Source organism: Oryzias latipes, chromosome 21 (genome assembly GCF_002234675.1).
Source record: "Oryzias latipes chromosome 21, ASM223467v1".
NCBI lineage: Eukaryota > Metazoa > Chordata > Actinopteri > Beloniformes > Adrianichthyidae > Oryzias > Oryzias latipes.
Genome location: NC_019879.2, coordinates 17,916,114 through 17,931,368, shown reverse-complemented (window position 1 = coordinate 17,931,368; position 15,255 = coordinate 17,916,114). Strand labels below are relative to the sequence as shown.

Below are 15,255 nucleotides of genomic sequence, written 5' to 3'. Positions count from 1 at the left end.
GTGAACTAATTAGCTTTTGCAAAAAAAAGGAAATAAAACTTGACATATTTGTGGAATGTTTTTTTTTTCACTTTTACAACCTTTAGACACAATATTTTCTTGAGGTGATCCCCTATGCCTTCAAGGTCACATTTGTGCTGTGACAGCAGACTTGGCTGGTCCTCAGATTAGTGCATCACAACTTCAAGTATCTTTTTACTGCCAAATGGACGTATTATTGCACCAATCTATTACTTCCATGAGCAGTTCTCGAGTGAGCTGGTCTTCCAGACCCCAACATGACCTCCACTATTCCTTTTAAGTGCCACTCCCTTATACTGCCCTGAATTAAATCACAAATCCAAGACACATCTGAGTCCTAGATGGCCTACTGCAATTGATGGTTGAGAAAAGTTTGGAAAATTTGAGCATCATGATGCTAAAATGTCAAAGTCAGAGGGAGCTAATATAAAATGGTTGACAAACTTGTGATTTGTTTTGAGTCTCTCTCATTGCTTCTATGGCAGACTGCAATAAAGGATGAGAAAGGGAAAGAGCAAGAGAAGCAAAGGTGAGGAGGAGATCGGGTTTCTCAGCCGCACTGTTCCCTAAATCCAGGATTTGGAACCTGGGATGAGAAGAACACAGGTAAGTACAAACAACAGCAATTACAGCACTGACATGGAATTGGAAGGTGTGTGTGTGTGTGGGGGGGGGGGGGGGGGTAGGGGGGGGGGTGCAGGAACTAAGCTCTGCAGGAAATAAAGGGGAATCTCATAGGTCGAGGGGTGGTTAGACGTGGGTGGGTGGGATATAAATACCTGCAGTAGACAAGAGCAGAAAAATGCTGGCTTGCATGTATCTTTAGTCGTGGAAAAAGACGGTTGGGTGCTTGGCAAAGGCCCTAATAGGGGAAATCTGTAGCTGATAAGCACAATTCAGCAAGTAAGTCATTTTGAACAAAAGTTGAAGTTTTTTTACTGTTCCTCTGCAAGAGGCCTTTCTGTGAGGAGAGTTGCCTTCCACTTTGAAGAGTTCTGGCAGAGCTGCAGACATCCTTTCTGCTTTGAAAGAAAAAGAAGAAAAACAAACGACTGCAGTCTGCTATACCTTCAAATTACCAATTGCAGCAAGGTAGATGAATGCTTGAATGAGCCAGAGAGAAAAGCTAGAGACCTTACTTGAAGTCTAAGACGACAAGTCACAAGCTGAAAAAGTCAAAACAGAGCAAGAAAAGGCTGACGAAGTCAAAAGCCATACGACTGGGAAGATAATGAGAAACGAGAACCAATAACGTGAATAAAGCAACAAAGCAAGAAATCTGTTTTGGGATAAATATCAGTGGGTCATCGGACCATTACGAAAAGGTTGGACAAACATGGCGTGCCAGGCATTCGGTGTGGATTCTTTCCCTCAGCTGGCAGGAGATCCACCTTTGCCAATCCTCATGCACCACGGCTCTGCCAGTGACTGCCTGCCAGCACCTTCCCACACACACAGCATGGTTTCTGCAGGTAAGGTGGATTCAAACTTTCAATTCTTTTTCTTGTTTTATCTAATCTATTCATTATTATTATTATTATTATTATTATTATTATTATTATTATTATTGTTATTACTTTGAATGCTGCCTTTGCCTTCTACAGACTAATTTGAAAAAGGTAAAAGTGAAAGCTTAAAGCCTAATTGACAGGAAGCATAATCTACATTGTGTTGTCATGATGCTAAATCCCTAATGAAGGAAGCTTTTAACAATCTTCCCTTTTGGGGAACCACTTTGGCAATGCAGTGTTTCCTTAACATTAGTGAACTCATCATTGATTAGAAAGGCAAAGCCCTAAGTTGTTGTTGTATACATTAACTTGACCCAGTTATGCTCAATAAAGATCCATATCAGCATTTTGTTGAGCTGATAAACCAGAGGGATAAATAATGAGTTCAGACATTGTTGTGAATTTATTCTAATCCGGTTTAAGTTATGTAAATGCATTTTGTCAGCTCAGGCAGGTTGTCAGCATGTAATTGCCATGAGGACATGTTATCGGCATGACCAATTCCCTAAGCTTTGTCATGATAAAGCATTGTATTGAGAGTCCCTCTGTGCTGAATCTCAAGTCTTAGAATAGAAAAAGGATTCAATTATGCAGAACATTATTCATGCAGAGTATTCATGTAGCAGTTAGGTTAATTGAGGCTAAACAAATAAAAACACCACATTTTTTGTGGTAGATGTTAAATTTCTAATTATGAAACATTTTCTCTGAATTATTATGATGATGTATAGATTTGTTAGTGCTTGCTATAATAGCAGTAAGTATTCATTTGTGTCTAGAGTGACAAAGGTGCATACATTGGCTTTATTGCAGTTAACAGCAAAGAAGAGCTGTCAGAGAGACATACAAGATCAGAGGAGTCACATGTCTTGCCTAGCCACTTCATTTATCTTTTTCTAAAGGCCCCGGTTTTATTGATCTTAATGGCATTTTTCAAATATACTTTTAGATCAAATGTTGATAAATAGATGTTACTTTTTGTCCACATTTTTAAGCTGATCGGGATCCATTAGTCTTAACTGTTGTGAACGTTTTCAGTGTCATCAGGTCTGTCTCTGGGTCAGACCGCCAAACGCTCCCACATGCACCTGTCCACTTCCTCCCTCAGCAATGCTCTTGGTAATGGACCCCCCAGCTTACATTACCCAGTCACCCCCTGTCACTACAGCAACCAGCAGGCCACCTATGGTATGATGGCAGGTAAGAGGAACAACTTATACAACACAAGCCTAAATAGGTAAAAATACTTTGAATATGTTGGACACGTTGATAAGCCATTAAGTATGGATGAATCAGTTGACTTTCCTGGTGTCAACTTTTGGAAGTCTGTGGCAGAAACAGAAGGACATGATGAAGGACTTTGGCCTTCTTTCTGCTTTCTTTTCTTCACAGCGCAGGAGATGCTATCAGCCAGCATATCTCAGACTCGCATCTTGCAGACCTGTGGTGTTCCCCATCCAAACATAGTGAATGGAGCTAATCCACTGCAAGGTGAACGACAGATACACACTGAGGATAAACGCTGACACCCCCACTCCCAGCCAACACAAACACACTTCAGCCTCCTTCATGCCTGTCAATTTGGCAGAAAACATTTAATTTTAGTTCATTTTTGTTCAGCTTTATATACCTCGTTTATATTTTTTGGTGACTCAAAATTGACTATATTTTTTTCTTAAAAAAAGGATCTGCAGCACTGAGAGTTGATATATTGTAATTTTTTTTGTATTAAAAAAAAAGTTTATATTTAACCTTTGAAACCCGGTTTTAATTAACAATCAACAGTTTGAATGTTTTTTTAAGTTTGCTCAGCTCAAAATGAGTATTGTATAATGAGATATAAATGCTAATACTCCACAAATATTGTTTGTCCTGTAGGAATTTCCTGTGAAACTACTAAAAGTGAAATTTCATGGTAAAATGTAGAAAAAATAAATCTAATGAAAGAAAAAGCACAAAGAAAAATCAATAAATAAAACTAATATTTAGAAAACTAAATTACAATTGAATATTAGCAATAAAGTAAAAAGCATTTGAGTACTCAAAATCTTTGCACTCTGAATAAAAAATAAACAATATTAATCATGTTTATGCTGTCTTTTTCTCATATTGTTTTTCACTAGCATAGGTCCACCATCACATTCAAGCTGACCTATTTTCTTTCTTTTTTCAGAATGCATCATACTGCAAATAAATATATAGAAAAAACTTGCAAATAACAGCTTTGAAGCAATATCAACACAAAGCTGTTCTATAGTCTTAATGTTTTTTTTATCAGCATTATATTCAGGAGTATGAAGAAAGCTTAGTTTTTATCTGTCACTTTCTTGTAAATGGATTAAATGAACTGGATTTATGAAGCACTTTCCAACACCACGCTGCACTTTTCTCACTCTGTGAAGTATTACTTAATAAAGTGCTTTTTTGTGTCATCCTCACACACCAATGAAAGCAACAGAAGCTATGTGGGGTTACACATCTTGTCGAAGGTCAAATCAACCTGTAGACCACCAAGGGCAGGGATTAAACCACCAACCTTTTAATTAGCAGATGCTCTTCTCCTTACCTCCTGAGCATCAGCAGCTCAGAGTGCATTGCCTGCAGAAGAGCATAGCAAGTTTTACAGGAAAACCACGAAAGACATCTGCTTTTGAAGGCAGTAAAGAGGCTGTGAAAAATGCTGAAAAGAGGCAACAGCCTATAGCTGAATGTAAATGTCAGCAGCCATCTGTGAAGGACAAAGGGATTAACCTTTTAAAGTACATTTCCTGGTGATATATTTGCTAATAAATAATCTATAATAATACACTAGCTTTGGGTTTTTGTGGCCTTGTTTGCTTTCTTATCAGTTGATGCTGCTGTTTTGATGTTGGACGTTCTGTTTAAGTGGAAGAGGGAGCATGCCTCCTGGTGTGTTTGCAGAGCATTCATACAGCTGCTGTGTTTGCTGCAGCTGATGTACCCTGAAGGAACACCAGAGCAGACAGCAGGGAGAGAAAAGAGTCATACAGCTTAGTGGTAACGATAGAATGCCTGCTGTGGTTGTCAAGACAGAAGTTTTGAGGTTTACCTTTTTTTTTTTTTTTTTTTGGAGGAAGGGTGGGGTCTTAAAGTTGACCAAATCGGTCCATCTATATCAAACTTAACTTGTTGAGGTTGGTCATGTTGTGGGCACTGGAGCTTATTCTTGCTGGTATAGGGTTGAGGGGCAGGGGACACATAGGAGGTGCTGCCGATCCATTGCATTTGTGTTGCCAGTTTGAAGTCAACACTCCACCATGGTGCATCATTTTATCCTCTTTCACATGAATTATTTCTTTATTAAATGCATACGAGTTGAGTTGTACACATTTTTTCTCTGAATTTGATTTTGGAGAAGTGAAATACATAAAAATGTTTGTCTGGCAATTGTTTGTCTGTCTAAAAAAATTGAACAAAAATGCTTTTTTTCCAAAGTTCTAAGGCTTTTAGAACCACAATCATTTCTAATCATTATTTTTTTGTCTCACAATTGTTAATATGAGGAAACTTTGTCCCAACGTTTTTTAAACAACATCAATCCCTAAACAGCTTTTGGGATGTAGTGAAGAAAATCATCAGAGTGACTGGTGTTAGTGAAGAAAATGCAAAGGAAAGGGTTGGATGGATGTGAATGATTAAATATGAGCAACACTATAGACATTATCCAGAGGCAAAAAACAAACAAAACATATCTACATTTTTTTGCAATTTATTTGTAAAAATGTGGATTTAGGCTTTTTTATTGTTTGTTCAGCAAATGTCATACTCACCATTCATTGCAACTATTCTTTGTGCTATTTAATCATTTTTTATATTCGTTATTTTATTTTATTTATTGTTTTTACTTTCATTTCTACTGAACCCCTAAAGGGACATTGAAGAAGAAAAAACAATTGAAGTAAAAATTAAAAACAAACTAACCGGTACTCACCAGTCAGTAACGGGTGCGCATAAGATACCAGGTAGTATCTGGCCATTTCTGGTCATTTGCGCACGAATACAGTTTTTCAAGTTACCTGAAAATAGCATTACGCGAGCTAATTGAGTTTTACTTTGCTTTTGGACGAGTTTTAAAGTCATGTGATTTGTCTTGGTACAGGGGTTACACCAGTTTAGATCAGGTTATAAATTTTATTCAGGATGAATGTAGATCATCCAGTAAACTTCATTAATATCGGTGGATCCATGCAAAGTGCATTCAAAATGGGCTACATGTAAGGAAAGGACATGTCCGTCTTGGGTGTTGAACTCTGAAGAGCCAGACTTCTGCATCACCTCAGTTACTTTCCAAAGGGTCCAAATTATATTTGGCATTTTGATTCTTATGGCAAACTTAAGCCATTTGGTATTTCTATTAATGGCTGTTAGTAACTGGTGCGCACCAGTTATTTTTTTATTTTTTTTTACTTCAATTGTTTTTTTTTTCTTTTCAATGTCCCTTTAGGGGTTCCATACATTTCAGTATAAAAGCCAAAGATTTTACAAAATATTGAAACATGTCGATCACCTGTTAACTTGACTACCTCTGATTACCAGTGTCATGCTATAATGCAGACTTGTTACAGAGTAAACAAGATAAAGATGATTTGTTTTTAGGTGAAACTTCTAAACACAAGGGCAGATATGCGCTTCATATGTGACATTTAATTGTAAAGTTAATTGATGCAACAGTAGTGTACTCCATCTTTAATGTATTTGGACAAAAATGACAAAAACGTTTAATTTTCAATCCATTTTTTTTCTTCCATCCAAAGTTTCTGGCAACATTAAAAAACACAACTCTTAGAGGAGAGAATAGGACAAACATTAAGTTTGACATGTAAAAGGCTGAGAATTTTTTTTTATACTAAATGGTGTAAACTTCAATCAACAGCTTTCTCTGAACCTGTCAAAAAACGTTATTGGTAATGACGGAAGAATTTAATGGAAATGTGTGGTACTTTGGAGAAGTTCTTAATCAGAATGCTTTGCCTGCATATGTTATATTCACGTAAGGAACAATGATTTCGAACATATGCCATTGTAATTCACCCTTAGCTTCATATTATATTTTCAAACCATTGATCTACTGTACTGAGGCAAAGAGAATACAGTACAGCAGAATGAAAAAAAACTGTTTCCACTTATTTGTCTTTTCTTTTGTATTTGTCCTTTGTACTTTGTGTTTTTTCTTCTGCCATGGAAGATTAAAAAAAGGGAAAAATATTAAAGCTTGGATTACATAAGAAGGATACAAAATAGAAAGAAAAGCAACAGTAGACCTAAGTTTGAAAGTTTTCTTTTCTTTCTTCTTTATTTTTTTATTTGCTTTTTAAAAAGTTGAAATGCATATATTTGTAATGACTTGACCATTTGAGAAGTTTTTATCTCATCCTTCAATTCTCCATCTTTTTGCCTTGTCATTCTCTCTCTCCAGGGTCATTGACTCCTTGCATTTATAAGTTCCCAGATCATGGGCTGAGCAGCAGTTCTTGTGCTTTGAGCCATGGCTTCTCCTCGCTGCCCTCTACTCTCCTCACAGCTGATGAGGCTCCAGGGGGCACTTGTGGTGAGGTGAAAGCTGATGCTCAAAGGAAGAGCATGAGAGAACCTGAGGATGCTCCTGCCATGGACTCCCCACAGATAAGAGAGCTGGAAATGTTTGCAAATGACTTCAAAATACGTAGGATAAAGCTTGGTGAGTATGAATTGAAAAATCTTGCTGTACAATTGCAAACATTCAGATTTACTGATTTTTCTGACTGTTTTGCATCAACCCTGCATTTCCTCTGCTTCAGTGTATTCTATAAAGTATTTCTATTCCTGTGTCATTTTGACCTCAGGCTACACTCAGACTAATGTAGGCGAGGCTCTTGCAGCAGTGCACGGCTCAGAGTTCAGCCAGACCACAATCTGCCGCTTTGAAAATTTGCAGCTGAGCTTCAAGAACGCCTGCAAACTAAAGGCCATCCTGGCTAAATGGCTTGACGAAGCTGAGCTGGCTGGTGGTGAGTCACACACATCCACTACATCAACCCCCGTAGAGTGTTTATTTACAGTCAGTGTAATTTTTATACATCGCGGTGAGGTTGAACCTGCACTTTATGATTTAGTGGGATAACACATCAAAGAAAAAATGGTGAGAGGGTGAGACAGCAGAAGCAAAAGTCATTGTTTAACGTTAAGAACGCAAGCTATTTTTTCCTGCATTCATCTGTTGCAGATTGCATCTTTTACTTTTAGAAGATTTTTTTAAAGAAAAAAAAAACATCAGACATTTGTTTTAATTAAACTTAAGTCATCCATTACTTATTTAAATTACACCATATTTTTTGTAAATATGTAGAGATAATGCATCTCATACATTCACTGGCTACTTTATAAGGTACACCTTGCTACTACCAGGTTTGACCCCTTTTCGCTTTCAGAACTACCATAATTCTTGGTGGCATAAATTCAACAAGGTATTGAGAATATTCCTGAGTTTGGTTTATATTGACATGTAGAAGCCATTTAAGGACAGTGAACTCATCGTCATGTTTAAGAAAACTAGTGAGAAATGATTAAAACTTTATGACAGGGTGCTTTATCACGCTGGGAGTAGCCATCAGAAGATGGGCACACAGTGGTCACAAAGGGATGGAAGTCATCAGCAACAATACTCAAGAAGGCTGTGGTGTTGTAACCATACTCAGTTGGTACCAAGGGGCCCAAAGTGTGCCAAGAAAACTCCCTCCCCACCACTAGACCACCACCACCAGCCTGAACTGTTGATACAAAGCAGGGTGGATCCATGCTTTTATGTTGTTGACGTCAAATTCTGACCCGACCATCTGGATGTTGCAGCAGAAATGGAGACTCTTAAGACAAATGAACGTTTCCAATCTTCGATTGTCCAACTTCGGTGAGCCTGTGTAAATTGTAGCCTCGGTTTCCTGTTCCAAGCTGACAAAAGAGGCACCTGGTGTGGTCTTCTGCTGCCTCAAGGTTGGACCTATTTTCCGTTCAGAGATGCTCTTCTTCAGACCTTGGTATAACCAGTGGTTATTTAAGTTACAATTGTTTTTCTACATGCTGGTAGCGTCTGGCCATTCTCCTCTGACGTCTGGTATCAAAAAGGCATTTCCACCAACAGAACTGCCGCTCTAAAGAGATTCCACTTTTTTTGACCATTCTCTGTAAACCCTAAAGATGAAATACTCAGGCCAACCCGTCTGGCACCAAGAAACATGCTACGTTCAAAATTACTTCAATCACCTTTCTTCCCCAGTCTGATGCTTGATTTTAACTGTAGCAGCTTGTCATGACAATGTCTACATGCCTAAATGCCTAAATGCATTGAGTTGCTGCCATGTGATATGTTGATTAGATTTTTGCATGAACGAGCAGTTGGACGGATGTACCTAATGAAGTGGCCAGTGAGTGTATCGAGATACTTAACTGTCAGTGTCATCATTGTATACTTCTTAACCATGACTAAAAAAAAACTTGCTGGAATACAAACGTTTTTTTTTTCTTTCCACAGCCTTGTACAATGATAAAATAGGAATGAACGAGCGGAAACGAAAAAGAAGAACAACAATTAGGTGTGTATCCTGAGAAGTCAAAACATATTGTTCTCTATGTAATGTCTTTTAGGATTTTGTTTTCTCCTCTCTCTTTTTTAACTGCAGTCTTGGAGCAAAAGAGGCCCTGGAGCGCAGCTTTGTTGAGAAAAGTAAGCCGTCCTCCCAGGAAATAGCCCGGATAGCCAAAAGTCTCCATCTGGAAAAGGAAGTGGTCAGAGTTTGGTTCTGCAACAGACGCCAGCGTGAGAAACGGGTCAAAACAAGCCTCAACCTGAGTTCCTGTCTGACCAAAATCAGTCCAAACTGCATCACACAAATGACTAAAACACAAAGACCAATCTAAATGGATCTCAGAATGTGTGTCAATTTATCTTTCCAAGAAGTTTGTGTCTGACTTAAAGTAATCAAACATTATCATCAAATTTTTGACCTAAAAGTGATCTTTTTTAATTTCACTTGAAAGACTTTAATCAACAGAGAACAAGAAAAATTTTCTTTCTTTTTAAATAACGGCACCAAGGAACCTTCACGGCTTTATTGAAGGAGGATCTCATCTCGGTATAATGAATAAAAGAAAGGGAAAAACACTCCATTACTAGGTGCAAAACACGAAGGACATGGAATTGCAAAAGTCTGTCCAAGTTGCACAAACATACAATATTGTAGCTCCTTCATACTGTGAAGAAGATTTTGGCCTCTTCACTTAGGAGAAAAAATGTTTTCACTTGAATATCAATAAATACATAAATAAAACCATTCCAAAATCAAGAGATAAATTCAAAACAAATAATTCTCACCAGTGCCTTTTTTGTTGTTAAAATGCAGCTTTTAACTGAATGTGATTATTTATATTGATAAAAGAATGGAAAAGCGCAAAAAAAAATCCCACTTTTTCAATGCTCTCTTTCCACTTTTATTGTTGTTGAAAACATTTTGTTACTTTGTACCATTGATATTTATTGTGTTTTTGTTATTCTATTTGTGTATTTGCAATTTGAGCTGATGTTTTTGTACTGCATGTTTAATTATTCACCATGAAGTTCATCCATCCACGTCTCTATTCTGACGTTATCCCATTCTGGGTCAGAGGGGTTGTTGGGGCCAATTCCAGCTACTTCTGGGCAAAGCCTGGACAGCATATGGCAAAGCCACAAACCAAAAGACACACACTCGTGTTGAAATTTAAACCAGGTCGAACTTTGACCAATCAGGGACTTGGTTGTGGAAGTGACATATGAATGACGTCCCTTTTAATTCACGGAAGTGCCAACTGTTTAAAAGTTGATCATGAAGGAGAAATTAATAATTGCGCTTTGTGCCCGCCTAGAATTACATGACACCAAGTTTTTTTTATATTTGGGAATTAAAGTGTGAGAGGAAAAGCCTGATGCAGGATTTTCAAGATTTGCACCGCTTTAACATTTCGCACCAAGCTTTTTCCAACTGTTAGGTTGCTGACATGCACCAGTATCAGGTAGGGACAGTTCAGTGTGAACACTAAATGCAAAACGCTCATTAAAGAACATGCTTTTAGCGCGTTTTTGAATGCGCACCACATGCCCGGTGTGAACGTAGCACATAGGGCAAAGATGAGTCAACAACCCAATATAAAAATGAAAAGTGGTATTTTATGTTACTCTAATTATTTAGGTAAACCTAACATATTTTAATACTCAATTATGTCTCTATTTATGAACGTTAATTTATTGTAATCATTTGCCATTTAAAGTGTTTTTATTTTTAAAGGTAGAAATCAGTATGACATCAAACTTGTTTGTGTTCAGCTGTTTTCTTATTGTCAGTCATTTTTTTTGCCTGTGTTGTTGCTACTTAGATAAGTTCTCATTCAAAGATCATTATCTAAATGATTTTTAATGAAATAATCAAGCTGTGGAGTAAAATACAAATTGTGGACATTCCTGTTACATAGTATTTAAGTGCATGAAATTCTTATATCTAATATTTAAAAAAAAATGTTAAATGTGAAGGGATTTGAAAAATGTGCCTTGAAGAAACTCAATAGACTAAAATGAAATGTTTTCTCATTTGTTTTGACAAGTTTTATGTTCTGTTATTGAAAATGTAAGTATTAAGGGTTAAATGTCTTTCATAAAGTATTTTACACCGGACAACTCATATTTTATGCTGCTGTATTACTAAATCGATTCATATATTAGAAAACATAAGCTTGGAGGATTCATAAAGAAGATGACAAGATACTTTTATTCAGGAGCAGTCAGTCTCTGGTGTGAGTTATGTTTGGTTGTGCAGCTTGAGTGCTGTCAGGGGAAATAAATGTAGCTCTCTCAGATGGCTCTCATAGTATTGTAAAGTTGACAGCAAGATTTATTCAGGATAAACTTCTGAGATGCAGCTTAGGCTGCCCTCACAGCTTCCTGTCTTCTTGCTGCTAATCAAGATAGGTAAATGGAAATTTCATTGTCATGTTTTTATCAGATGTGTGTCATGTTAATAGCATCATCAATTTTTTAAGTGGAATTCACTCATGCACTATAATTTCTGCTAGAAGCAGCTTTCAAAATATGAGCTTGTGTCTTCAAAGTATTGCCTTAGTTTAGCTGATCAAAATCTCAGAGACACCATGTCTCTGAATTTGTTCTAGGCAAAACAAACAGTGAATGACAAATTAACAAACTTAAACGTTATTTTTTAATGATCCCCCTTTTTATTTTGAAGAGATAAGCAAAAAACTGTATATTCCACTAGTTTGGAAAGGTTAACCAGAGAAACCAAATATTTACAAGCTTCACATTTAAAGAATGAACCTAAAAGGATAGAAAAAGTCATGATAGATGCTACATTCACACCGGTCTGGGAAGCACATTCAAGCGACCACTTCCCGTGAAAAGTTTATGTATAGCTACATATATTCGGGTTTTGGACTTCTTTGTTCAAAACTCTCACATTTGTGTGCTGCTATGCAAGTTTTTAAGTCTATTTTCAGACTCAAAATGCATGACCATTGAACTCGTGTTTAAAGTTAAACCAGTTGAACTTTAAGCAACCAGGAACTCGGATTTTGAAGTGAAGTATAGGTAGCATCCTTTTTTAAGCATGGAAGTGGCAACCATTTGAAAAGTACGACGGAGTTTAAGGGCCACCAAAAAAAAAAAAAGTAAAAGTACGAGATTTTAAGTCATACATTCATTAGAAATCTCGTAAGTTTACGAGAAAAAACCCGTGCATTTACTAGATTAAAGTGGAAGTGAGCATACAGTGTAGCAGCAAGTGAACGCCACGCAGCACGCAGCAGAGCAGACAGACTAAACTGAATAGAACTGGTAAGCTGAATGTTTATTGACAACGTTCCAAATGTTTGGAAGCACATTTGTTTGATTTACGATTTATTAATGTTTTATTTATTGATAGGTGGTTTGCAGGATCTCTGCAGCCCCTTGATAAAGAAATCGGTATCCCTGCAGCGCAGGCAGCTAGACACTTGAATCCTTTCTTCCCCCACAGACAAGATCTCTACGTTTCTGTGATGCTTCCGTCTGAGGAGGAGCACTTTTTGGCATTTTCAATGTCCTAATGCTAATATAACAGACTATTTTCATTCCTCTTTATTGTTTTATGTTGACACGGGACGTTTCACCTGGAGGAGAGGGCGTATGTAACACTGTTTACTTCCGCATTGGTGTTCGGATGACAGGTTCATGACGTAAGGTGACAAATGAACTTCAGCGTGTGTAAAATAAAAAGGAAAATAAAGGCTGCAGCAGTCATCTACACCCAATCCTTATTTTACATATGAAATTCCGCTTCACCAACACCGAACCCCAGAAAGATGGCTCCACTGAAAATAATCTGAATTTGAGTGTCCAAAACCTTCAGAATCTCTTTGTTTTTTAAACCTCTCCAGAAATAATGCTTAACAAAAGGCTCCACATATTTCATTTTCAAGCTAGGCTCCGTTAAACGGAAAACTTTGGCGTTTTTCCTTGTTAATCTATGATTTTTTTCTCGTAAACTTACGAGTTTTTTTCCTCGTAAATTTTCTACTTAAAAGTCGTAATTTAAAAAAGTATTTTTTTTTTGTAAACTGGCCCTTAAACTCCGTCATAGAAAAGTGATCATGGAGAAGAAAATAATTATTAATATAATTATAATTGAGGTCTGTGCCTGGCTGGAGTTACATATGACACCAAGTCTTTCATATATCGGAATAGAGCTGTGAAAGAAAAAGACTGGATTGCACTGCTTTCATATATTGCACCAAGCCTCTTCTAACTATAGGTACACACGCTAGTATCAGGTAGCAACAGTCACACACAATATTGGGTTATGTGGTTTAATCAGTGCCACAGAAAACTAAGAAATAGCATTGGACAATATAGAGGCGGGGCATCAAGGGCTTCAGTGAAGAACGACGACCACTTTACCTGTCTAGTAGGTTTTAGTTTTGGATTTCAAACAATTGTAAAAACTAATAACATCACTATTGTGCCTCACTTACACGTGCCTTATTGATATCAACATAACGTTTCATACCCTCTTGTTATGTGAACCACATGCAAATATCCTGACTTCCACTGATTTGTGGGCCTCTCTCTAGACAGATCCTCAATCTGCCAATAAAAATAGACTTGTTTCTATCCATCATTCTGTTCATTACTTGATTAACTCACTTTTTTATACTATCCTTGAATTTATTCAGAACTCAATAAATCCGGTATTTCAGGAGCCTATCCTGCATTTCATTGTATAATAATCATAACCCTGCTTTGCCTCTCCTCTGTTAGTGTTGGTAAGCTCTTCGGGTTTTGCTTGGCTCAACAGTGGTGGTTGCACACCTGCGATTCATCATTTGGTCCTGGAGAATGCTAAACCCAAGCTGCTATCAGGTTGTCCCACGTCACTGGGGACATCAATTCATAGTAATCTGTTCAGTTATCCAGTCTGTTTGCCATTGGGAGCTTTGTCACTCTTGCACAAGATTGTTTTTAACACTCAAGGTACCCAAGAACTTGTCTTGATTCCTATTGTTGCTTACCAAATTAAGGTTACCATCTGTAGAGAACAAAAAACTATAAGGTCGCTCCTTATTTTGCAAATTATACTTAACTCCTGTGAAGAGTACTTTCTCCAGTGTTCAAAGAAACATATTTGGGAAGACTCTCATTCAACCAACATGTTTTTATTTTTATTGAAGACATTTAGGCTTTTATCCAAGATGCTTTCTCAATTACTGAGTTTGGAGTCAACAGTTGTGGTCTCACATGAATTCTGAAAGCAGAATGTCCTACATTTATGCTGTGCTCCTGAAGCTATACAAAGCTTTAATAAATAATGCCTTCTTTTATTTGAAAGCATCTTTAGACACGTTAGCAACTTATAACCATAAAACCTAACTTAACATGTCATGAAGGGCTTGTAAAGTCATGATTAAGAGCACTGCAGGCTGTTGGGCTAAATAGTTATTAAATAAAGTTCACACTTTTTGAAGAAAGAATCACAATCTTAACTGCATAGCCACACGGAAAACAGGATAAAACACCCCAAAAATGTAATAAAAATTAAAAATAACATAAAACTACTAAATCTTGATGACATAAAACCCTTCATTCTGGTAAAAGCAAGCTGAAAGTAAAAGGTCTTTAGGTGCTTTTTAAAAGCCTCGGCTGAGTCAGTGGAGCATAGGGACAGAGGCAGAGTGTTGAAGTTGAAATGAAGTTTTTCTGCTGCAAATAAAGTTCATCAAGGTTTTTGGGTTGTGTGTGATATACATTGGTAAAGTAATTATTTTAAACATGAATTACCAAACAGGACAACCCTTTTTGTTACCCTATAGGTCCATACAGTTAACCATTCTTTATTATTTATGTCTTTATCATAAACACTGCTTTGTTTTGGGTGATAGAAGAACAATCTGCACTTACAAACTGACTTCAACAAACATATATATTGTCGAATATCACAGACCCTTTCAGTCTATATGTCCAGGACCTTCAGATGTCTCTTTTCCGCACTAATATTTTATATTTTCTTTTCGCTACTGTTCAATATCTTCAAAAAAGCGAAAGCTCATAATCCTCCTTTTTGATTCCACAGTTCTCTTTATCCTTCTGTAACACCTTGTCTCTGCCATAAAAAGCGAAGGAATATTATCAGAGTTGACCAAGGTGTTTTTTTAA

The 15,255-nt window shown here is 37.1% G+C and overlaps 1 protein-coding gene across 1 annotated transcript; it reads left to right on the top strand.

Moving 5' to 3' along the window:
* Nucleotides 1–821: 821 nt before the first annotated feature.
* Nucleotides 822–12,394, top strand: pou1f1 (POU class 1 homeobox 1). Its single transcript, XM_023951163.1, has 7 exons — nt 822–1,493; nt 2,571–2,732; nt 2,925–3,023; nt 6,970–7,230; nt 7,376–7,540; nt 9,058–9,118; nt 9,206–12,394. Exons 1-7 carry the CDS (start codon nt 1,358–1,360, stop codon nt 9,441–9,443), a joined length of 1,122 nt encoding a protein of 373 aa, XP_023806931.1. The 5' UTR covers nt 822–1,357; the 3' UTR covers nt 9,444–12,394.
* Nucleotides 12,395–15,255: the final 2,861 nt, after the last annotated feature.

Excerpts from the sequence above, each read along its gene's own strand:
- pou1f1 (XM_023951163.1), top strand. The coding sequence starts at position 1,358 with ATGGCGTGCCAGGCATTCGGTGTGGATTCTTTCCCTCAGCTGGCAGGA. Across the intron at positions 1,494-2,570 it reads ACACAGCATGGTTTCTGCAG|TGTCATCAGGTCTGTCTCTG; the intron begins GTAAGGTGGATT and ends GAACGTTTTCAG. Across the intron at positions 7,541-9,057 it reads CGAAGCTGAGCTGGCTGGTG|CCTTGTACAATGATAAAATA; the intron begins GTGAGTCACACA and ends TTCTTTCCACAG.